This window comes from Ailuropoda melanoleuca, chromosome 16 (assembly GCF_002007445.2).
Source record: "Ailuropoda melanoleuca isolate Jingjing chromosome 16, ASM200744v2, whole genome shotgun sequence".
NCBI lineage: Eukaryota > Metazoa > Chordata > Mammalia > Carnivora > Ursidae > Ailuropoda > Ailuropoda melanoleuca.
Genome location: NC_048233.1, coordinates 84,451,814 through 84,476,124, shown reverse-complemented (window position 1 = coordinate 84,476,124; position 24,311 = coordinate 84,451,814). Strand labels below are relative to the sequence as shown.

The 24,311-nt window shown below is 55.7% G+C and overlaps 2 protein-coding genes across 13 annotated transcripts in view; one reads left to right on the top strand and one right to left on the bottom strand.

The window, feature by feature from the left end:
* Positions 1 to 24,135, top strand: part of LOC105236452 — a 38,571-nt gene extending 14,436 nt beyond the window's left edge. For 7 of the 10 annotated variants that reach the window (XM_034645657.1, XM_034645656.1, XM_034645655.1 and 4 more), the window contains 2 exons: positions 12,479 to 12,627; positions 14,064 to 14,727. The gene's annotated coding sequence lies outside the window, so the exon portion shown is untranslated. Of the gene's footprint in view, positions 1 to 10,065; positions 10,214 to 12,478; positions 12,628 to 12,950; positions 13,265 to 14,063; positions 14,728 to 19,674; positions 19,762 to 22,551 lie in introns of those variants that run through there. The other 3 variants (XM_034645650.1, XM_034645651.1, XM_034645652.1) reach the window with 3 other exon arrangements.
* On the bottom strand, positions 14,732 to 21,400 carry OVOL1 (ovo like transcriptional repressor 1). 3 transcript variants are annotated; one of them, XM_034645659.1, is made up of 4 exons: positions 20,125 to 21,400; positions 17,466 to 17,683; positions 15,477 to 15,666; positions 14,732 to 15,217 (listed from the first exon to the last, which is right to left on the bottom strand). In XM_034645659.1, the coding sequence occupies exons 1-4, from the start codon at positions 20,135 to 20,137 to the stop codon at positions 14,922 to 14,924; spliced, it is 717 nt and encodes a 238-aa protein (XP_034501550.1). In that variant the 5' UTR covers positions 20,138 to 21,400; the 3' UTR covers positions 14,732 to 14,921. The 3 variants fall into 3 exon arrangements, with proteins under 3 accessions (XP_034501550.1, XP_034501549.1, XP_034501551.1); XM_034645658.1 differs by having other exon boundaries at positions 20,370 to 21,400; XM_034645660.1 differs by lacking the exon at positions 20,125 to 21,400 and adding an exon at positions 18,712 to 19,198.
* Positions 24,136 to 24,311: the final 176 nt, after the last annotated feature.

Below are 24,311 nucleotides of genomic sequence, written 5' to 3'. Positions count from 1 at the left end.
GTTCACAGCGCTCAATGAATGTCAGACCAACACATTTATTGGTTAGATTTGATGCACGTCAGGAGAAAGAGCTATCCACTTGTGACCTCATCTGGCATGGCAGCACAACCTGGTGCTTCCCATGTCTCTTGCCTCTGGAGGAGTACTGAAGAAGAAGAGACAAAGTGCGGGTTTCGTGTGCCCAGAGGAAAAAAATTCATACGGACGTAAATTAAAAAAAAAAAAAAAAAGGAAAATAAAGCAAGCCGAGCTAATCTGGGATTTTGATCACCATTATGAAGGCATTTCTGTTTCGTCATTCAGTTTCTAGCACGGCCTTCAGCTCAGACCTGTGCAGCCGTGTCTCAGGAAACTCCTTCCCTGCTCAGGCCCTCTCCCTGCCCCCTGGGCTCAGTTACTCATTTGGACCCGGGCTGCCACATCCCAAGACACCCCTCTTTCCTGAGTCCTCCCCATGTAACTACAGAAGGCAGAGGGGTTGGGGCGGCACTCTCGGGGTGATGCTAGGCTTCCCGAATGGCGCTGTCCCCCCCTAGGAAGGACTTCTACTTGGTGATGCCCTCGAGGAGCCCGGGGAGGTAACCGGTTGGGCACTGATTCAGTGGGGAGAGAGCACAGATGTTCATGTCTAACTGGCGGAGCTAAGTCAGCCCAGGGAAGGGCGGGTCTGTGTCTCTACCTGGTTCAGGGCTGGCAGGGTAGCATCAGGAACTTTGGCACCACGACTTCTTAGGATGTCCTGAAGATTTTTCCGAGATTCCCTCATCCTCATTCAACCAGCACACACAAGATTGGGCCTTTCCTTTTGTCTCGGTTATATCCTCAGAATCACAGGAAAACCCGTGAGAATGCTCGAGTCTGAAAAATAAAAACTCTCAGAGGAGGCTCTGCATACTGGGGTAGATGTCAGAAGTCATGGGGTATTCGGGGTTGGCTGTGGACTGAGGAACCCACCTTAGGGCACGGGGAGAACACATCCACGATATTGGTCAGTGAGAAATTTGCTCTAAATAATCTTGGAGAGAAAGGAATGGAATCGAGGGCTGAAGTTGGAATATAGAAGGTTGACCTAGTTATAAGGTTGGCTGTCTGTTTAATTAATAGATCGCTCCATGGTGTGGCATAGCAAGGTCGCGCGCAGTCCCGGATGTTAGTAATGCTGTCCTGGGGCTCTGGAAAAAGTGGTGACCAAGTATTCCGCTTTGGGCTTATTTTATCTAAGTCTCCAGGCCGGCATGGATCAGAAATACAGGAAAATATTGAAGTGGCAGCCCAGATATTGGTTGTAAAAACAAACTGACTGGAAAGGACGAGCGTCTTAGATCCAGCCAGGGTAGCCAAGCCCCAGAGAGTGACGTCACCCATGCGTGCCTCGTGGGAGCACCTGCGGGTGTTTTGGATTTGTAGTCCTATGTGGGCCCACAGTGCTGACAGGACTGTTCCTGTGTTCGACCTGCCCTGTCAGCAAGACACTGTTTCTGTGATTCGTCTGCCACATTGTGGCACATTTACGCACAATCTCTGTTAAGTTCAATTACATTAATGTTTAGAAATACTGTAGGTAGGAAAGGCTAGAAAGCACTCTAGCAAACGACGATTACTGAAATTAAAATGCTTTGAACTGGAGCATTCGAGAAGCTTGTGGATTTGTAGGAGTTAACCAGGATGGGTACCATCTCTTACAAGAAGCATCTAAGTTCATAAAGGATCTCAGCGCTCTTTGAGAGGTATTTGAGACCAAGGAGGGAGGGGAGGAGATCAAACATCACAGAGCATCTTTGAATGCCAGCAGTTATCTCCCTCTACAAAACCCTGGGGACAGAATCATTGGGGTCAGTTGCCTGTGCGGGTAGACGGAGAAACTGTGAGGGCGAAGGCCTCGGAGCAGACTCTGGAGGAAATGTTCAGGGGCGGGCACCCTGTCGCAGCCTCTTTGATGTCAAGGGTGTAGTTGAACCCCAGGCCTCACTACAACATGTGAAGAGTCACTCCAAATTTATAAGCTCATTAAACTTGTATTTTGGACGGTCTGCACGTCCGGCTTTAGAGAAAACACATAGAATGCTCCAGCCACACCTTCTCAAACCACTTAGCCGACAGTTTTTGTTCTAATTACTCCAGTGAGCGTCTCTGTTATTTACAAAGTTTGAGGAAGGCAGGGCAGGGGGTGTTTGTGCTGGGGCACGCTTTTCAGCACAGAGGGGGTCAAATTCAGCCATCTTTTGAAGTCAGTCCGAATTGTCAGATTACCGGGGACCGCCAGAGTAGAGGACCCCCTCCACACACACACACACGCACACACACACATGGACACACAATAAGCTATCTGTTTCATTTGCTAAGGCCACAGGGCCAGGATCCGTGTTTTTAGGTTTGTATATACTTCTTTTTTTCTTTAATTTTTTCAAAGTAGGCTCCATGCCCAGTGTGGAGCCCGTCATGGGGTTTGATCCCACAACCCTGAGATCATGACCTGAGCTGAAACCAAGGGTCGGATGCTCCACTGACTGAGCCACCCAGGCGCCCTGCTCACTCTGTTTTGACGAAATGACAAGGCTTCTGCCCTTTTCCTTCCTTCTTTCTTTCCTTGGATATTAGTAAGATCAATGGAATAAGGGTCCTGAAGTACTTTGAATTACTTCCAGAAGAGTGCAGCCTGACTCGCTACTACCCTTGGATCACTTCACGTACCCCCACCCTTTAGGGCTTCCCTCTGCTACCCTGGGGGTGCCGCCCTAGAGAAAGCAGGAGGCGCTGGGACCCAGCACCACACGGTGCTGTTGGTGGGAGCTGCTCCTTCCTGACCTTGGCATCAACACTCTTATCTCCAGAAATAGGATACATGGTAGTTCAGCCACAGTGTCTCCTCATCAAGGGGCCTTCAGGCACCTCCGATGCGACTTGCCAGGCTAGATACTTCCAGCCCCTGTTCCAGGAACTATGAAAAGGTAGACTCTAGGTGGGACGATCTGGGTGGAACCTAGGAACCTAGGATGCACTCGCACAAGATGTTTTCAAAGACGAGGCAGTGGGGAAATGGTGAGCCCTGCTCCCCAGTGTGTTGAGATGTCAGAACTCTGCTGGGAGGGCACAGTGAAGCCCCACCTTCCCAGAGAGCTCTGGCTCAGAACAGCCAGTTAGCCCAGGATCAGGGAACAGCAAAATAACCGCAAACCCTGTAAGCTAGATATCCTTGTGCTTCTTAGGCCGGTAATGCTGCCACCTGCTGCAGATAGGACGGTGGAGGGCTGGGCCAGGTGGCCCTTTCCAGACTGGCTCTTCTTGGGGAGTGGTTCCTCACTAAGCCTGTTTCATTTAGGGACTCTCACGCCTCCCCTTCACCCCGCACCACCTTCCCTCATGGGTGGTGAAGGTGTTAGATTTCTTACAAGAAGAATATTAGGCTAACAAAAAGGGAATACAGTATTTATTTGGTTGCTGAAAGTGTTCTTAGCAGAAAAAAATGTGTCAAACCCTGCACTGGGGATTGACAAAGGTTTGGTAGCCAAGGTCTTGAAAAGGAGAGAGACAGCAAGCCTTGCAACTGTAAATAGGTCATTTTTGTGTTTCTGTCACCAAAATTTGCCAATTTGATGTCAAGTGACTCTCAGTGTTTGTATGCGCGTGTTTGTGCTGCTAGATTGTCTTCTGAGCAGTTGGGAGTTGTTAAGAAAACATTGGTGAAGTCAGCGGCTAACAATGCTGCCCGAGCCTTCTCAGGGGAGATGAGTCCCTTCCTCGTATCATTCACCATGTGGCACTCTTGTCATCCTTCTGCCTGGACATTTGCCCTTCCTCAGGATAGCTGGGTTCCTGCCCGAACATTTGTGCATGTGTACGTGTGTGTGTGCGCGCGCGCGCATGGGGGAAGGGAGAGGGAGGAGAGCGAGTTCTGCCCCTCTGTGGTGATCACCACCGGTCAGTGGAAAGCCTCGAGCTCAGGCAAGGTGAAGCAAGAGTGACACCAAGTGCCAAGAATAGGAGCTTACTGTGGCATCAGATGGTGTTTTCTCTCCTGAAATTATAGGAGCAGAAAGGCTTTGCTCCTGTCCACAGCATTCATGTCAAAGAGAGGGTGACAAGAGACTCCAGAGGCCGGCTTGATGTCCGTATTGCGCTCTGTTCATTAGATGAAGGGATTGGCTCTCTGGGAATCAGATGCAGAATTGGGGCTTTGAGGGGCGTCTGGGGGGCTCTGTCGGTTGAGTGTCGAACTCTTGGTTTCAGCTCAGGTCGTGATCTCAGGGTCTTGAGATCAAGCCCTGTGTCAGGCTACATGTTCAGCAGGTGAAACGTCTTGTTGGCTAGAACATGATGCAGAGATCCAGGGTACCCTTTCAACCCCAAACTGATCCTTCAGCTTCTTCTGGAGAATAAGAAGGACCACAGGTACATCCTCCCTGCTGGTGACAGAGAGCCGTCAGGTTACCGAGGTGGCTGGTGGGTCACCTTTGCATGCAGGGAACAACCCGCTCTACTTGTTCAAAAACAAGCAAACAAACAAACAACAAAACCCAAAACACTGACCCGCTTCTCTGTTCTACAGGCTGCTTCGGACTCAGGGTCCCTAGGGCCCGACATCTACCCCATTAGTCCTGTGTGGGGAACTAGGATGCATAGTCTTATGAAACGGCCCCTGGGAGGGACTGGGCACTTTGAGGGGCAGAGAATTCTGTGGGCTACTTCGAAAGATCTCCCCTGGTGCAGGCTGGGCTTGCAGGGACCGCCCTTCCTCACACGTCTCCTCAGGCGAGGAATATGGCCAAGTTGGCATTTGCCTTTTGGCCAGTCCTTATTCTCAGCTTGGAGCCTACTTGGTTTCTTCCATCTTGGGAGATAAGGAGGAAAGAGCTTTGTTTGTCCAGGTGCCACCAGTCCAATGACTGATTCGGGCTCATGAGTGTCTTCAGGGCATTGGATCAGATCTACCCCCTGACGTCTCTATTCCTGATCTGGGTGTACTGTAAACAGCAGGTTGATTCCAAACTGGGAGGCACTGGGAAACCCTTTGGGGAGGAGATTTCGAAATGAGATCTAGATTGGAAAAAATACAGTGGGGTGAGGTTCTAAGGAATAAAAGAGACAGAAAACACTCTCATCCTGGCTCTCGGCTGGATCGCAGGGATAAACAGAAGAGCCTAGAAAAGCCTAGAGTGGAGGTGGGGGCAGCTGACAGGAGCACACAACTGTCCTTGCCTCTTCCCCCCACTGACAAGGAGGCAAAGCCACACCTGGAACACACTTTAGGTCTAGGGCATGTCAGCGCCGGCAAGGTAGGGATAGATTAGCGGCTCCCCCGCAGAAGAGAGAGGGGCCTGGGGGGCAGGGGAGCAGGGGAGCAGGGTTGCCTGGGGGATTAGGAGAAAAATTTAGTTACAGAAAGATTTGAAAAGGCCTGTTAGATAATTGAGGGGGGGACTAGGTGAAACAAGGAGTAAAGAAGCTCGTGAACCCAAAGCTTCAGGGACCCCCACAGGAGGGGCAGCCTCACGCTGAAGATGCGGGGGGGTGGTTCCTAGCTCAGGATGCCCCAGCATCGGGTGGCCCCGAGTGGCGGGTGCCTCTGACATGAAGAGCACAGAAGATGCCGCCTGGATCCAGAACCACGGCAGGTGGCCGTGAGAAGGAGAGGGAGACCTGAGAAACAAGGAGAGGAAGAGCAACGAAACCAACTCCAAAGCGGAAGAGGACATAAGCAGGAAGAGAGGCAGGAGGGGCATCCTAGAAGGAGCAGAAAAAGAAAGAAAAGGAGAGTGAAGATCGTGCGCCTCATTTAAAGGCCTTGGAGTGACGAGGTCAAGACGGAGTCTCCGAAGGTGGTCGGTACGCAGGAAGCTTGTCATCTGGTCAATAAATCCCTTTCATCTAGTGGGATGAAGAAAGTGCTGCTCTTTGAGGGTGTACGTTTGGCACCATACTGCGTAAAAACCGTGCGTGGCCCTGTAAGAACCAGCTAACCAGTTATGAATGAGAGGGGTTTATGATTCATGAGCGTGCCTACCACCTCCGCCCAGAAGCCATGACTTCCCTCGTCTCGTGCAGGGTGCGGACCCATCTAACCAGAACCACCACCCAGCCTCTCCCAGTCTCCTTAGATGACAAGCTGTGACATCCTTGGTCCACCCAACTCAGCCCCCAAGCATCTTGCCAAAACATCAGTAAACAAGTGTAGGTAAAGGGAGTTATAGACCTCTGTACTTTGGGCTGTTTCTCCTCTTTCCCAGTGCCCAGCACATGACTAACCAGGGATTTCTCATCACAGGCTGTGTATTCTTTCCTTAGAGGGCAGTCAGAAGGTCCCCAAACACCTTCCTCTGAGCTCTGAATAAGTTTACTTTCTTTGCTTTTCATAGTCTATTACCACGGACCAGGACATCAGTTTGCCTGAACCACATGGGAAAATTGCCCCCCACCTCTCACGTACCCAGTATTCTCAGCAGCCAGCGCAAACTTGACCAGTTTGCAGTTGGCCAGCTTTCATGCTAAAGTTGAGCCAGAGACGAATGTTATTAATGACAACATCTCACATTTGTTTAGGGATTTGTACCTCACAAAGCAAATAATTATCTTATGTAATCCTCACAATAACCCCGTGTTACTGTTATTTCCACTTTATAGACATCGAGTTTCAGAAAGATACAGTGTCTTCCTCAGGGTCAACTGGTAGTCTAAGATCCACTCATCCTCTGACTGCAAATCCTCTGGGCTTTCTCTACAAGGTCACGGGCCCCCTAGAGATTTCAGAGTTAACAGCAGAGTTGTCATTCCTGGATCTTTTTACTGACCTCTAGTTCTGAACCCCGGGTGACCTCCCACATCAGCCTTCTTCGTACATTTCCTCTGCCAAAGACTCTTTCAAAGTCCCCCAAAAGTTTTCCTTGCAAAATCAAAATGGGATCATTGTAGGAAAAGTACAAAACACAAACAAGACAATAAAATCATAATTCCAGGGGCGCCTGGGTGGCTCAGTTGTTGGGCATCTGCCTTGGGCTCAGGGCGCGATCCCAGCGTTATAGGATCGAGCCCCACATCAGGCTCCTCCACTGGAGGCCTGCTTCTTCCTCTCCCACTCCCCCTGCTTGTGTTCCCTCTCTCTCTCTGTCAAATAAATAAATAAAATCTTTTTAAAAAAATCATAATTCCACCATTGAGTAATAACTCAGAACTATAAATGCTGTGTTTAGTCTTCTGTAATTTTTATGATGTGTGCATGGACTTACTTCTGTTAACCAAAATGTAAATGGGCCTACCTGTTACCCTGTTTTAGAATCTGCTTTTTAAACTTAACATATTGCAAACATTGTCCTGTTAGTAAATATTTTTATAACATCACGTCTATTGGATACGTAGTATTTCTTTATAATTCTTAATGGTACTCTAGAGTTAAATATTTAGATTGTTCCTATTTCTTCATTTTTATGACCGGATTTATGATAGACTTCTAGATCTGATTTTAATTTTCATTTCTTTGATTTTGAATGAAGCTGAATTTTTTCACATGATTTTTATCATTTGCAGCTCGTTCATGAATAGCCCATCCATACTATTCACAGCTTTCAACAATGTGTATTTTTTATTGATATGTACGAACTCTTTATATTGAGGCTGAAATTGTACCTGCTTCAAACTCATTTGCATCGCATCTCAACGCACTGTCGTGAATTTGGGTACATACTGATTTCCCCGACTCTCCAACCAGACCCTGGATGCTTTGCTCTTTTTCCTCTCCTTTTTCTGTAACAAGTTCCCCCCAAACAAAGTAACCTTTGTAAAAGGCTCCTCCTCCAGTGCTCACCCCCACACGCACTCTGGCCTCCTTAGGGAACGCCATTCCTCCCCACCTAGGCACCAGGGCTGGTAAGGATGGCTCTCATCCCTTCTGCCCTGACCTCCCAAACCTCACCACCTCCTCCCCTTACACNGGGGGGGGGGGGGGGGGGGGGGGTGATGGTGGACCCCCTGAGGCTCCTGCATAACATTTCAGAAAACCCTGACATGAGCCACTCAGAACCACTGGAAGAGAATGCTTAGGGGGTGTTAGTATTAGCAGAGAACCATCTTGCGGGAGAGGAAGTATTAGGTCTCCCATGGCAGGAGTGGAGAGAACCGCACTCTCCAAGGGCCCCTCTTGCTTCTGAGCAAGGCCCTCATGGCAGGGGTGGCTGGCGGCAAGCCTGCGGTCCTCCTCCTGCGTCTCAGGCAGTCCGCTCCTTTGCCCTGTTATTACCGCTGGCAGATCTGTTTGTGCCTCTGGCAAAAGGGACGCAGGTCCTACCAGTTCTCCTGGTGTCCTTCAGCAGCTCAGCCTGCGTGTGGGGAGGAGGAGGCGCCCAGGCCTGTTACCTGGAGTCCCCCCCACACGGCGGGGGAGGTCGGGAGGGGGCTGGGCAGGAGCCGGCTGGACAGGACAAGCCGAGAGGGTGAGGAGAGGATGAGCTTCTTCCCCGCCAAGATCACCACCTTTGAAAACTGGGACTGTAGGGAGGAGGTCAGGGTACACATCGGGGCGGGTGTTGGGAGTTCACTTCGGGGCTTCTGTGGGTTTGGAACGCCCTGACCCGCTCTCACTCCCCTTAGTGGCTCCCCTCCCGGCCTTTCTCGGCCTTTCTCGGGGTTTGGCGTATTTGGAAGAAGGCTGTGGCTGTGACTTTAACAGGAACGAGACACCTGGCATTCCTATGGTAGGAGCTAGATTCTCATGCTCTTGGCCCCCTTGGTCTCTGCAGAGCACTTTGGTTTTTTCCCTGCAGCAGGGCTTAGGAGTTTCCAGAACTCCCACTTTTTCTATCTCCATATACTTTCTGGGAAGACAAGTGTGATGCTTGACAGTGAGAGGCTGGGGGTTCCACACAGGTGCCAGGTGGCCGTGGTGACCTTGACAGCATGTGACCTCTTTAGGCTTCACGTTCCTCGTCTGGACAGACAGCAACAGTGCCGACCTTGGGGCTGGTGCCTAGTACACCAGAAGGATGGGAGGTGGGTGCTCAACCGTGTCGGGTTTTTTCTCTCCTTTCCTTTTCTCAACCCCGCTGACAATGGGGAGCTCCAGAGACCTCTGCTCGAGGGTGGGGCCCTCCGGCAGCCTGGCCCCTTTCCTGCTGTCCTCAGGGCTCACCCGCTCGTGCACCTGTCCCACCCCCCGCATGGACTGGGCCACTTCCGTTTCCCCCAGCGGAAGGTGACCTCCGGAGCCCGGCCCCCCTGCCTCGTTCATCTCTGCAAAGCTAACGCATCAGCACAGTGCCTGACACAGAGTAGGCGCTCAGGGTCCAGAGAACAAGTAAAGAACTGAAAGGAAAACATCTCCCATTTCATAATCATTGAGAATCAGAGAGACAAGAAAGAGCCCCAACTTGAGAGGCCAGCAGACCTCAGGCTGGAGCCTGGCCTCATCGCGCGCTATCCACGTGACCTTGAGCAACTTATTTAATCTCCCTGAGCCTCAATTTCTTTGTCTAAAAATAGAACAGTAATAGCTACCTCCCAGGGTCGTTGTGGGGATTAGTGGTGACGTCAGAGGGAAGCGAAGCTCGATGCTGCCTGGCGCATAGTAGGAGCTCAGCGAGTGGAAGCGGTGATTAGCTGCTATTAGAGGACTGCTGACGTGTCCGCCTGAGGCAAACACATGCTCCAAGAGTTCTGGGGTCAGCAGTGAGTGACACTGGGTGCCCCAGGAGCCTCTCTCTGTCCCTCTGCTCTCAGGAATGGGGTGGCTGCTGTTGATGCCAACGGGAGGTGTGGCCCGGCAGCACGGACACAGAGCGGCCCACCCTGCGGCGTTCCCTTGCCCAGCTTTCTTCTCCGTGGGGGTGGGGGTGGGGGTGGGGGTGGCGGCCCCTGGAGCCTGAAGTGGGAGAAGTCAAAGGGCTGGTGGTGCCCCCCGTTTGCGATCGAGTTGGTACAGCTGACCCCCTGCTCTCTCCTCTGAGTGTCTTGTGAGACACCTGATTTATGTTCTACTGGACTTGGCAAGATTGATCAGAGTAGTTCTTGCCCAGTGTATGTAGAGAGAATAAGTGAGGAACAGAGGAAATCAGTCACTTGCGACCTAACTCTTATATTCAGGAAACAGAACCTGGAAGATCTCTCAATGCACCGACCTGGCCCGGGACCAGCCTCCGCGCGTCTGCTGACCTCCCCTCCAGCGCCGGCCCCGCAGCGGCGCACGGCCTGAGCCCCACATGCCAGTGAGCCTGCCAGCCAGGGGGAGAGCTGCCAGGCAAGAAGGGCAATCTCAGAGGGAGCATTGAGAGGAGTTGACTGGCTATAGGAACTAAAAAACAGGTGGGAGGTGCGAGCCTGGGTGATGAGGGATGCAATATCAAAGCAGACTCTAGAAACTCGTGAAGGGGGGGCTGGCATGAGAAACGGCGGAAGGCACATTGGTCTTAGACTCAAAGAACGTGGGACATCCTGGGTCAGGTGACTCCCATCTCCTGAGGGAGTGGCCTGGTTCTGGGTGGCCCTAGGGGACGGGCCAGGGCCAGAGGCAGTGAGAAGGGGTCTGCTTCCCCCAGCCAGTCCAGGTCTCCATCACCTCAAGCCCAGCGTACGAGACAGCCCCCCAACTGGTCTCTTTCCAGTGTTGTCTTTCCCATTGCACTCTGTTCACTAGCATTCCACCCCGGCCCTGCCTTCTCGGGAATGGTAAACAGGCCTGGAAGTCATGACCACTGCACTTTGGCCTGGCCTTTTAGAATTTCGTGGGTAGAAAGAGTCTTGAAGATTGTTTTGTCCAGCCTTCAGTCTCATGACAGAGTCCTGTTAGAAATCGCTAACAAATGGCTTCGCAGCCCCAGCCCTCCCGTGACAGTGCCCGGGGCTCCCCTCCCCTCCCCGCTATCCCATGCAGCCGCCCTGGGTAAGCGTTGCCCAGGCTTGGAAGTCTTCTGCTCCCTGCAGTGGGGTCTGCCCTGTCTAATCCTTACCTCTCGGCCCAGGTTCTGCCAGCTGGAGCCACCAGAGTAAGGCTCTCCCTCTCTTCACGCCAGCTGCCAGCACATAGCTGCTCGTCGCCACTCACTGAGTGGCGCCTCTCAGCCTCTGGCGCCCCCTCCTCTCCTAGGCAAGTTGTCAGTGAGTTTCTTCCAAGCTTTCATCCCGACGGGGGACTGGAGATAAAGTCTATATATCAGAAAGGGACTTTCGAACTCAGGAACCCACCTCATTTTATAGATGAGGACACTGGGAGGTTAGGTCACTTGCTCAAGGCCACACAGACAGCGCGAGACAGGGCCGGGCCTCAAACCCACTGACTGGTGACTGGCCCAGACTGCAGGGAGGTGAGACCGGTTGTTGACGCCACACTCCTGATGTTGTCCAATATCATTCTGGCTTGGGGGAGGGGGGCAGCCCCGTCTCCCCATTGATGTGTTGAACTTTGTGTCGACTAAACCCCCTAAATTGTTTTACAACTTTATTTTCTTCTGGTTGTAAAAATAATACATGCTTTTTGTAAAAAAAAAAAAAATTAGAAAATACGTAAAAATGTAAGGTATACACCTTCCGAGCACTTCCTGTTGTTATGAAGTTCTCCCACCGGACATTTGTTTGCTTGGTTTTTGGCCGTAAAAACAGGACGCTGCTTTCATCCTCGGTAAGACCCCCTTGCTAGGCCCCAGCCTCTCTACTGTCAGAAGCTTGTCTTATCAGCTCTGACGGGCACCCGGGCGGGGTTCCAAAAATGCCTCTGGGAGCTGAATGAATGAAGCAAGCACGCAGACTGCTGATGGAAATAGTGAGACCCTCTGCCCACACCTCTTCCCATCTGGGCTTGATCCCACTCTCCCCACTCTCCCCACCCCCCGCAAAACACTGTCCTGCTTCTTGGGTTCTATTCAGATCCTGTTTTTCCACCCCAGCTGGGGCTCCACTTCTTCCAAGAAGTCTTTACTCTTTCCAATGCCAAAGACTCCTTTTTGGGCCCCTCAGCATTTGTAGTCTGGTGACACACGTGTCATCGGTTATATGTTGACCCCCATTCCTCTCTTCTCCCTGCTGGCGGGGGCCCATTTCCCCAGTCCGTGGAGGGCCCCGTACTTTTCCTTTTTCTCTCATGGCACATACTACAGGGTCTGCGGGTCATACGGGCCCCTCGAAATGGGGAAGGGGCTCCTCGGAGAGGTGTCCCATGCTGGAGTGCTTCTAAAGAGTGGGAGAGAAAGTAGAAGCTCACAGGGAGCCCCAGGAACATTCCCCCAGCCCCACCCCTGGCTTCCCAGAAGCTTATCCCCGGCTCCCGGCTCCTCCTGAAGTTGACATAGCAGTTAATCACCCGGTTCCCAACAATGGGCTCCGCTCATCTTGGGACAGGTGAAAATGGGATTTGATCGGCCTGTCATCCTGGGAGGCTTCTCGAGATAAAAATCCTCTGGCTGTTTAAAGAGACATAAGGAGGGTTAGGGGCCTTTGCCAATCCTCTGGGCTTCTCACAGGGAGCCTTCCAGGTCAGACCCGTGTTTTCCTTTCTCCTCCACAGCACCAGGGCACGAACCTTTTTCACACCTCCTGGAACATCACAGCGAAGGCCCAAGCCTGGCAGCCAACCCCCTCCTTGGTGTCCCTCTAGCAGGGGGGACGCGATGGAAGAACACTGAACTGGACCTCGGGGTATCCTAGCTATCCTAGGTAGGTGATGGGGAGGGCCTGTTAACCTGTAAACTCCGGTCTGGTTTGAACTGCCCAGAGGGGCCATCTGCACGCTGGTCTCTGTAGCAGCAGGTGCATGGTGCTTCAAGCACAGCCCCTGAGCCAGGCTGTCTCGTTCGCACCCCAGCTCCACTGTAGTCAGTCAGGAGACCCAGGGCCCACTTCCTAACTTCTCTCTGCCCGTGCTGATGGCAGCGTCTTCCGGGCCATGGCTGAAAGATGAAGCGAGCTAATGTGGGTGAAACACAAGCGTGCCCGGCACAGAATACGTGCCGTACAAACGCAGCCATCCCTCCGGCTAGGTGATTGACCTGGAAGTGATGTGACCTTTGTGCCCTGTCCCTGGGGATCACCGTCTTCCTTCTGCGGCCCTGGAAGGGTGCTAGGAAGAGAAGCGGAAACTGGACCCCTAGCGACTACACTGGCCTGGCGGAGGGCCACGTCAGGATGCGGGAGCACTGGGCCCATGAAGCAAGCTCAGGGGAGGCCCTGCGACTGTGGCCCAGGGGTCAGCAGGCAGCAAGTGCCAAGATCACGGGCAGACCGCTCCATCTATGCAGGTCAGACTCTCGGCTTGGCTTGAGGCTCACTGTACCCGTAAGAGGGGGAAGCTTTGACTAGAATTAGAATGCAACAACAGTTTTGATTAATTTCCCTGCAGGTAGAAAAAGAGGCCAGTAAGACAAAAAAGCAGAAACGCAGAAAATGATAATTCTTTGATTTTAATAGTTGGGGGGAAGTTATAAAACAAAGCAGAACAGAGCATCAGGACTCCATCCGACTGCGGGAGCGTGGGGACACAGAGATGTAAACGAGAGTTTCCCCGAGGAGGTTAGTTCATACTATGTCACTCCCAGAACAAAGCAGCTCCCGGACACTCTAAAGTAAAATAAAACAGGAGGTTTCCAGAACAATCTATACACAGTCAGAGGGCATTCTGAGAAGCGTCTTCCACTCGGTCTGGGGCCGTGCAGCCATGGACAGGTTCTGCCCAGGGGCTTGGCTTCACTGCGCCACCCAGCCCACTGCCTTCTTTGGACCTCTTTCGAGTTTGCCTTCTCATTCTTTGGCAGGCTGGCTCCAACTCTGCCCCTCTCTCTTTTGACCCACACCCCCTTTCCTGTTTTTAGCAGGAAACACAGCCACACCAATAGAGCCTGGTGGCTGATTTCCTCTGATGGAGCCAACCAGGCCCAGGATGGCTCGCTCCTTACGGGCTCACAGCCCAGCCTAGCCATGCGAGAGTGTCAGAAAATAGGCTACAAATATCACTTGGAAGCCCTCTAATACGGTCCTCCCGAGAGGCCTCTGATGGGTCTGGTTATTATTCCGTTCCCATTTTTGCTGCTGCCCTAGGGTTTTTCACTCAACAGGGAAAGGGCAGGCCTTGCAGCCTGGTCCTGCTCTCTCCTTAGTGTCTCAGACGGTGGACTCTGGGTGGATCAAAGACTCATCACGCCACCGGCCTTTCTCCTACAGCTGCAGCTGGACAAACTCTTGGCCTCCGCAATGGTGAGTTGTTGCACAAAAGGTCTGTTATTAGGAGGCAAGCAGGCTCTTGGTTACCCCCAGGCATGCCTTGAACGGATGTGGGAGGGAGGCAGAGCAGGAGCGGGGGAGCCAGTGGTGACCCCAGCAGAAGGGGAAGGTGGGAAAGTGCAGTGCAGCCCCCAGGCAGCACCGGAGGAGGGTCTCCGGTGAGATATCCCAGGACCCACGAGGGATGGGGTGACTCAGGACAAGCCCCCCAGAGCCAAGGCACAGAGGAGGTATGAAATGTCCAGGATAAATAGAACTGCATGGAGAGGGAAAAAAGCCAGCTCCATCCTCTCTTAAAAATAGCCGCCATCGGCATCAAAAATATATTAATATCTGTACATGTGTCATCTTTAAAAAAAGGAAATAAAACTTCCTTGGCACCTTGTCATCTATTTCCTAACAATGAGGTGATGCGTGGAAAGGCCTCCTGTGCGCGCACACGTCCACAGCTGTGCACGCGTACGCCTCTCCCTGTCAGAGGGTCCCCCGCCTGCCCCCCGCAGCCCTGAGCGTGAGAGGCACACGGGGCAGGCAGCNCCAGGGGGGCTGCTGCCCACCGAAGGCAGCCGGGCCTCGCCCAGCAGACGAGAACGCACCCGTGAGCGGAGCTCCGTGCGGGGCCTGAGTGGGCACGTGTGCCTGGGGGCTCCGGGCCCGGTCACCGCGTCCCGCGAGAGGTGGCGGGAAGGCGGCCCGGCCAGGCAGCGGGCAGGCGAGCCAGGCCGGGCGCCCGCTCAGAGGTGGGCGCTGCTCTGGAGCAGGGAGGTGACGGTGTTCTGCAGGGCCACGGCCACCTTCTTGGAGGCCTTGCGCAGCAGCGGGCTGTCGGGGTGGTGCTCCTTCAGGTGCAGGACGTGGCCCTCCTGGCTCTCAGACGTGCAGCCGCACTCCTCACACACGTACAGCTTGGCCCGCCGCTCCTTGTACGCGTACTTCTGCTGCACGCCGTGGATCTTCTTGAGATGGGACTCCAGGGAGCAGCGCTGCGTGAAGGCCTTGTCGCACAGGCTGCATTTGTAGGGCCGCACGCCTGCGGGGAGGATGGCGCCGGTGTCAGGGAGCCCACAGGAAGCCTGTGAGTGGCCTCCCCGACGCACGGAGGCCCGGCCGCCCGACTCGGGGCAAAAGGAGCAGAGGAGGCCTGTCCCGTCTCCAGCTCCCTGGGGGACCGAGCCGCGTTGAGTGGGGCTGCTGGCCTGAGCTCTGGGACGCCCTTCAGGGGCTGTGCATCCACCGCCGGGCAGGGGCTGGCGGGGCTCGCTGCCCCCCCACAAAGGGGCTCCTCTTACCGGTGTGGGTGCGGACATGTCTCTTCAGGTCAAATGTGTCATTGAAGCCCTTCCCGCAGTAGGTGCAGAGGTGCCGCTTGACGTCGTTGTGACACTTCATGTGGCGGTTCAGCATGCGCTGGTAGGTGAAGGCCTTCTGGCAGATGTGGCAGGTGAAGAGGTCTCCGCTGGGACTGTCCCCCAGCGTCACCTGTGGGCGAGGATGGTGGTGTGACAGCCGTCCGGGGGCGTAGGCTGCAGGTGGGCATGCTGGGAGGATACAGACGCTGGCCCCCAGCCCCCCGCTGGCTCACAGATCCACTGTGCAGGGGCTGGAAGGGACCTTCGGGTCAATGGTCAGGCCTCCTGTTGGTTCCCAAATCCCCTGCCACCCGGCGCCTTTACCATCTCTAGAGACGGGCAGTAAGCTACCTGTAGAAACAGCGGGGTCACCGTCACCTGTTAGGGAGGCCTCCCTTCACTGGGCTCAAAGCGGCGGGTCTGTGCCTGTACCCTCTGTTCACCTTCTCTGAGGTAGGGCGGGGGGCAGCCCCGTGACGCCGAGGCCGCCGCTCAGAGCCTAGAGCCCAGCCCCCTGCTTTTCTGGAGCCAGGCCTGACACGGTATGACCGGAGGCCCCTTGCCATCCTCACGACCCTCTTGCTTATAAACCTTGTCACCTCTTTTGTAACTGCGGAAAATCCCAAATCTTTTCAGACATGGAGTAGAGTGCCGTGAGTACTGTGACTGTCATTCAGGATTTAGGGCCAGTCTTGGTTTATCTTTCCCTCCCAGCCTCCCCCTGGCCCTGGATCATATGGAAGCAAATCCTGGCCACCCTCTGCCCCTCGGGAGGGATGCTGCTCCGAGTGACAGCTGTGCCTTTCCGGCTGTGTGGCTGGCACGGAGAGACATGGTCTCGATCCTCCACGGCCATGACCTCCAGAGGCTGCTTATGCTCGGCGGGTGGCCCTGTTGCTGGCACCTCATCCTGTCACTCTGTCACACCACACCCCTCCTCTACTGCTCTGCGCCAGGGAAAGCCCTCCAGTTGCCAGCTAGTCAAGACCTTTCAGGTCAGGACTCAGTCCTCGGGTGCGCGGCCATCCTGTGCCCTGTGCCCTCTCCCCAGCCCTCCCTACCGACCAGGGTCCATGGGATGAGAGGAGGGCCCACAGGGGCTCGGGGCCACCGTGCTGGCTCCCTGGCCAACCAAGCAGCACATGTCTGGGTGGTTCCCCTCTAGTTACAACACAGGCTTGGCCTACATGGGGAAGGGAGGAAGGAAGGGCATTCCGCTGCCAGCTTTCTTCAGTCCTTTGGCACACAGAATAGAGCTATAAGAACCCTTCCACTAGATCGCTACCAGCAGGTGCTTCCAGATCCTAGACCTTTCAGGAATGCAGGCTCAGCCAGGGACAGCCTCGCTGTCTGCGTGCTCCTTGAAAGCAGAGGCATTTCTGTTGCCTCACGCCCTCCCTACGGTTCCCACTGCTGAGGCCGCCCCCCCCCCCCAGATGCGAGGCCTCAGATGCCGACGGGGCTGGAAGTGGCACACTTGGGTGAGGTGGAGACCACTGGGCACGTGCCTCAAGGGACAGCTAACCACCAAGTGGACTCCAAAGCTCACTGTGGACGCAGCACAGAGGGGAAGCCAGGAGAAGGAGCTGAGCCGGGCTCATGTCTCCCGATTATCCTAGGACTTGCAAAGAGTTGGGTCCCCTTAAGGCCAGAAACAAACCGAAACAACTCCTGGAATGGACTCCAAAGGGCAAAATGTCTCTAGAACCCTGCTGCTTCTTCCCAATGCATGACATTGTTACTTTAGACCTACTTCTCTTCTTTTCCACCACCACCCACCTATGCCCTGCTGGGTCCACTTCTCAGCAGAAACCTAGACCCAGATCCAAGGCCAGCCTCTGCCTGGGTCTCACTGTACCCAGTGTTGTGGGCTGGACACAGGTCTATAGACACGCTCCTGGTCCTCGGAGACAGCGGGAGGGTCAGTACCTTCATCTTGGTGCGCAGGAAGCCATGGTCTCTGCTCTGGGGGTCTGCCAAGCGACTCATGTCTTCGGAGGGCAGCTGGGCTACCACGCAGGGCCCCGGGGCCACACTATAGCTGGAGTCCCGAAGGCTCATGTCCAAAACCAGGGGGCAAGATGGGGGTTCAGCCACCGACGGCTCTGGCTCCCGGTAGGGCTGTGGTGGGCAGAAGCCCAGACTGACTGCAGAGAGAAGAACAGCCAGGTGAGGGGTTTGGTGGGGAGAACAGGATTCAGTGGGCTCTTAGGACATCGGCCTGGCCGTGGGCTGGCTGGGCCCGGGAGCCTACGCCTGCCGCTTGCAGGCACATGGCAGAGCAGGCTGCCCCCAGCCCATACATGCTGCCCCTCCCTCCTGCCCCATTAAGGTAATTACAGGTGACGGCCGCCAAGCACCACAGCCCACAGGCCTGCCCGCTGAGTAATTTGTGTCTTAGCGGAACTGGGAGGACCGAACCTGCCCTGCCAATTATCCCTCCAGAGCTGTCCGCCTGCCCCACCTGGGCCAGTCCCTCTGGATTCCAGGTCTCATCCATGCTCCTACGTGGACAAGTGGCACCACCGGAGGCTCTGAGCCCAGGGATTCATCCCTGGCCCTGAAGGGTCCCTGGTGGCCTGGACCATTCTGGGCTGCTGCTGCTTCGGGCTGATTTAGCTGCTGGCCTGGGGGGGAACGGGGGGTCCTCCAGGCTGGCTGGCATCTGCTGCTGCTGCAGCTCATCGGGGCTCTAGGCTCCCCACTCCCACTGCCAGGCAAACAGGCCAGGTGAGGAGCAGCAGGTGGATGTGGCTAACAGTCTCCCGGGCGGCGTGCCCAGCTCTTATGCAAGCCTCCCCCACAGCGGGGACCGCTCGCTCTGCGGCACCATGAGGGCTGGGCTCCCAGCCTCCGCCCTCCAAGGCGCCTGATACCTGGCAGCCCTGCACGGAGGCCGCTCCCCACGACAGACACCTCACACCAAACGGGGCCAGAGAGGCTTGCCTCCCCCCGCCCCCCGGTTGCAGAGCAGAGAACCCGAAGAGCTGCCTGAGCGCACAGAGGGCACGGGCTGGAAGCTGAGCAAACTGGGGGCAAACTAGTTAACGCGTTCGTTTATCAGTATTCGTCTTCCCCAAGGGCTAAACTCTATACAGCTGACCCTTTAACAAGGCCGTCGCAAATCCGAATATAACCTTTGACTCCCCCAAAACGTAACTGCTCAGAGACTTACCGAGAACAGAAACAGTCGAGTGACACGTATTTTGTATGTTCTGTGTGTCATGACGATAAAGTAAGCTAGAGAAAAAGAAGTGTTACGAAAAAGCCTTATGAAAGAGAAAACGCATTTACAGCACTGTGCTGCGTTTGTGAAAAGAACCATGTCTGAGTGGCCCGGTGCGCAGTTCAAACCCATCTTGTTGTGCAAGGGTCCGCTGCAGTTAAGCCCCATAAGCTAAGAACACTTTCCAAGCTTCAAAAGGAAAAATCAAGAGGGGCACAGGAAGGAAAGGATGAGTGTGCTTCCGGGAGAAGGACTTAGGAGGCCGAGTAAAATCTCAGACCCGCGAACAAGGCCCAGCGCATCCCCTGCCCAGAGCTGCTGAGACGGGGTGGGGGGGGCAGGGAGAGTGGCCCCAGGGGAGGGGGGCTGCAGGCAGAAGACAGGGAAGGTCAAGGAACTACTAATGGAGGAAGAGTGAATATGAAAGCACCGAAGAAGCTTCAGGAGAGGCCCCGACTCTCTCCTCTCTCGACTCCCGCCCCCTCAAAACACAACAAAGGTCTGACAAGAGAAGAATGAGCCTGCCTGCCGCCCAGAACCCGTTCTGCTGGCACTGGCGTCCGTCTGTCCGGGGGACTTTAATGAGCCACCTCATTCCGGGAGTTGATTCACCAGTGCCTGGCCCTGGCCCGGCCTCTGAGCTGGCCTGGCGCCTCTCTCTGAACCTGGGAGGCCGGAGGCAGGCCCAAGCTCTCGGGGTCCCTCTGGCCTCCCCGCAGTGACTGGCTGTCTGTGCACACCGGGTGGGGGCTGGGAGGGGGCAGGGGTGTGTCAGAGTGCTGGCAGCTTCCGATGCCACTTTACCAGCTACTGCAGAGAGATCATGGCCAGGAATTCAAAGCTGAATGACAATTTCCATTTCTCAATCCAGGTAGAGACAAACAGAAACCTCTACCCTCTTCTGCCTTTCAGTATCGGCTAGCGTGAGTGAAGCTCCTGGAAGCTGGAGCCTGGCCACACCGCCTGCACAAGCAGCAGCAGAGGGAGGAGTGACAGCAGGTGAGGGCTAACCAGTTTGTGCTCAAAATGAGTTGTCACTCTTGGCGCCCTTGTGCCACTGGGGGGTGGCGGCGTTCATGGGGAGGGCGCTATGGATCCACGCCAGCTGGGGAGACCTATCTCCCGTGCCTGCCTCTCCCATTCCACAGCAACCCTGCCGGGCTGGTGCCTAGGAACAGGGCACAGGGAGAGAGCCTGCCTGGTCTGGCCTCTCCGTTGCCTCTACCCTGAGCCAGGGGCCGGCGAGGCAGGCCGGGCAGCCATGGGGTGCCAAGGTGGGGATGTTTGCCTCATCCCAGCCATCCCACCAAACCTGTCTTCCCGCCACCCCCGAGAGCATGCCCCGACCACTGCCGCACGCACATGGAATGCTCATCGGTGTGCCGCTCCTGTCGCTGGGTGTCACTGGGTGGCAAGAGGCAGGAAGCAGAACTGGTTGGGCCTTGCTTGGGCTGCTCTCTGTCCCCTAATTAGATGTTTCCGGCAAGGTGGAGGCCGTGGCTACTCATTGCCCGCCCACAGGTGTGGGGTACGGCAAGGCCAACCAGCTGGCCCTCTCCGTACTCCCTCAGAGGTTCACTGGTTTCCCTTCCGTTGGCCGAGCTCACCTCTGCTGGATGACGCTGAGGGCATGGGCCCAGGGGAGCTTTCCACCCAAGGGCCGGCTCCCCCCTTCTCGCCCCCAGAAAGTCCCCTCTCTCGCAGACTGCAAGCTGCTGGCCAAATACTGGACAGAGGGCCAGGTCCTACCCCAAGCCGGGCCTCAGGTCAGGGCTGCTCTCTAGGGAGGGCGGGTAAGGCCCATGTGAGGATGCCTAACCTCTGATCACATGGGGGCTGGTGCTGACCTGGGTGGGGGGTGACTCAGCTCTGAATGGGGAGCGACAGTGTATCAGCAAGACCCATGCTGCTGTGAGGTGGCCTTGCCCCCTTATCAGGAAAGGAAGGGGTCCCCTGTGCCCATCTCCCCCAGCCCCGGCAGGTCAGCTAGCAGTGCCCGAAAGGCAGCGAGTGCCAGCCAACTGGCAGAGGTGGGCAGCCCTGGAAACACAACGGGCCCGTTCCTCAGCCTTTGGCTTCCATTCTGTTAATGCCAAGTTGCTCTCGCAGGCAGTGTCTTTCTCCCCTTTCCCAACTGCCTTCTGTGCTGTGTCCATAACGAAGTTGATACTGGGCACCTCAGCCCCGTGCCAGGGTGGGCAGCCCTCACCAGCCGTGGACTATGCCTCTGTTTGCCTCCTCCCCTACCTTTCTGGCCAGCACAGGGCTGGGCACCCCTGTGGGACTCCGAACGAAACAAACATCAACGGTGGCCACCCTTCGCTCTAGTCTTCCCTGTGCCCAGAGGACTTGCCCTCACCTGTTTTCTTTCTGGAACAAATGGTCTGGCAGGAGTCTGCCTCAGGTCACCCCAGCCTGGAGCAAACAGCTTGGCAGCTTACGGGACAGCGCCCCACTGGCCAGGCAGGAGCGCCATCTAGGCCACTGCCCAGGCCCAAGTTGCTCTTCTGTCCCAATCCACTGTCTGGCTTCCTACACTCCCAGCCTTGCTCCCTGGAGAGCATGGCACACATGTCCTTCCCTGGCAGCACTTCCCAGGAATTAGAAGCATGACCCTCACTGGAGGCCTGATCTCCTCCCAACCCCCACTCCCTCCCACCCACACACATGTACTCTGGGGCCCAAAGTGGATGGAGAAGTCTGTCCACCTCGGCCCGGACAGAGAGCAGCCCCAGCTCCCGCACTGCACAGTCAGAGCCGGGCTGAGCAACTCCCGCCCCACGGCCTGGCTGCCTCCCTGGGGTGGGCGTGTGTTGGTGAACTGGTAGGACAGACTGCAGAGGCCCCAACGCCGGGAAGGCGGTGCACGAGGGCCCAGAAGAGGCCCTGAGATGCCCCCATCTGGGAGGGTGTCATTTCGGCTCCCAGGCTTCTCCCAGGCTCATCTACCCTCAAGGACCTTCCTGGCTTTTCATTGTGACTCAGCAAGGGCTTGGAGTATGGGGCTTCATCCCTGTTTCTCTGGCTTCCCCTTTAGTCCAAGAGATGGGATTTAGCTCTTGGGTACGGTGCTTAGGCTCCTTCTCGAGAAGCCAGCATTACTCCCTGCATATTAATACTGATATAACAAAGGAGAAATGCCTTGGGAGATGAGGGGTGGGGAGTGAAGGGCTCAGGCCAGGCTCTTGGGCCCAAATAGGAAACCTGCAATCTCCCTTCCGCTGTGACCTTTCAGCCCACTTCTGGGCTCTTCCCTTGGGTTTGGAAGGGGAGTGAGGCCAGGAAAAGGTTCTGCCCTGGGGGTGGGAACTTCCAGAATCGTGCCTGAGGGAGAGAGACTAGAGTGCTGGTCAGACTGGCGCCCTGAGCCTTCAGTCAGTAAGTGTCTCCTTCCAGGGGCTCTCTGATGCCATAAGGGTCTCAGGGCCCTGGCAGGAAGGTCAGACCTCAAACGCTTCCCTGTTCCCCAGCTCCCTCGGGGCCTCTCCCAGCGGGACCCGGGTCAATGCTTAGCTGGTCACAACGTGCTGAGTCTGTGAGGTGGGGTGAAGGAAACGTGCCCAGCCGGCTCCTGGGGTCATGGTCGGCTAGTGATGGAATGGCTCAGCCAGGGGACAAGCCACCACAAAACACACTCCCCACTCTCCAGCCATCTGAAGCACCCAAGCGTGGCCCAAGAACATTCCCTTTCTCATTTCCAAAACCTGTGGGAAAACTCTCCAGTGGGCCACATGGCTTTTAGAGGCTAAATTAAGTGCTTTGCTTTCTACCCTTTGCTTCGCCCCACAGGACTCTCCCTCCCCAGAACGATGAGGGCAAATTCTCACCTCCGCCCTCCAGCTTTAGACCCAGACCCAACCATCTGGGTCGATCCTGTAGGGTGAGAGGCCTGCACAGCTCCCTTCACCTGGACAGCAGCAGCAGGTGGCCCAGACCACCCAGAAGCCCTCCTTGGCCATCACCTGATGGGACAGCCCCTGGGGTGGAGGCCTCCCCCACACTCCCACTACGGCCCCCAGAACGTGGTGGGGAAAATCACCAGGATGCAAGGAAGTCAATGATTTGAACAGGAATTTCTTTGTCCTTTGTAGAAGTCAACACATGATGTTACTGATTGGGATGTGAAATAAAACTAAAAATAACAGCACACTGAGTCTCCCGCAAGGCTCAGCTCACCTTTAACACAGTGCAAGCTCAGTTTATCAGATCCGAAGGAGCCGCTGAGCAGCAAGACAAACACAGGTGAGGGAGGAGGCAGGAGCGAGGAAGGGGGCTCCGTTCCTCTCTCGGCCCTTCTGGAGGTAGAGTACCAGTCAGCCGACCGCCAGGGACCTTGGTCAGGCCGGAAACTATAAACGGAATCCTGGGCCCACAGCTAATCCACCTCAGGTGAGCAGGCAGCTCACCTGCCTTTTGGTCTCAGTTTCCCCTCGTTTTAAGGAGGCGGTGGAAAAAGCGCCAAGGCGCCTGAGGTAAGGTTAAGCTGTGAAACCTTCCGACAGCGTCACAAGCCATTGGATCCTGGTAGGTCAGGCCACTGAGATCTCACCGCTACACCCACTGTCTCCACCAATTTATTCAGGAGAGAAACTGAGGCAAGGGCCCTTATGGGGCCCCTCACCGCCCTCGTTTCACCACTTTGCTACAAGGCCTGGGGCGGTGCCAGGGAGCCTGCAGATCAAGGGTCAAAGTCGGTTGGTTAATTACAACCCCCCCCTCCCTTGGAGGCGCTGGGCCGGGCGTGCAGCGCAGCCCCCGCCCCACCCTCAGGGCGTGGGGAGGGGGAGTTCCGAAGGAAGCTGGCTTTCTCCTGACTAAAGATTTTCTTGGGGGTGGAGGAGGACGGAAGGCACAGAAGTGTTCTCAGGGCATCCAGAGGAAGATGCCACTGGGAGAAACAACTCGGGTTACTCATTCAAAGTTGACTCGGACGCTTTCAAAGCGTCCTCCAAAAACAAGCTGGGTGCACCAGCTGCCCCCGGGGGCTTGGTCCCCTGGCTGTGCGCTTGCTGGGCTCCCGAAAAACCCTTTCCACTCAACTGTGTCCTCTGCAACCCTGTCCTCTGGAAGGAGGCGGGTTTCTAACAGCGGTGAGACCTGATCCCACCTTGGTCCTCAGGACAAGCGGGGTGCAGCCGGGTGCCTTCCCCACGGTCTCCGTGCACTCCGCCGGGCGGCTGGCTGGGAGCCCCCCGGCGGCCAGACCCTCACCACGACTTTCTGGACCCCAGAGTGCGGGGAAGACGGAGAGATCCATGAAGGCGGCTTAAACGAGTGTTCTCTTATATTTTGCACAAACTGCGGCCGAAACTCCCGCTCGCTCCCTGCCTCCCACCCCCCCAGGTGGCATCGCTCCAGTGCCCTCCACCCGCCTCATAAAAGTCCCGGCTTTCTGGATTTACGACGTGAGAGTGGAGGGTCGCCTGAGAGGTGACACACCCCGTTGCCTCCCCTGCGCCGCAGCTCCGGCCGGTGGAGGGGAGGGCGGTACCGCGCGGGCCCGCGCGCCACGGACCCGCCTGCCCCCAGCCCAGCCGCGGGGCCTGGGA

Bases quoted from the DNA above. Each gene is read 5' to 3' on its own strand.
- OVOL1 (XM_034645658.1), bottom strand. From the start codon at position 20,394: ATGCCCTCAGCGTCATCCAGCAGAG. The intron at 17,684-20,369 runs GTGAGCTCGGCC...TTCTCTCTGCAG, and splicing joins CTCAGCGTCATCCAGCAGAG to TCAGTCTGGGCTTCTGCCCA. The intron at 15,218-15,476 runs GTAAGAGGAGCC...TCCTCCCCGCAG, and splicing joins ACATGTCCGCACCCACACCG to GCGTGCGGCCCTACAAATGC.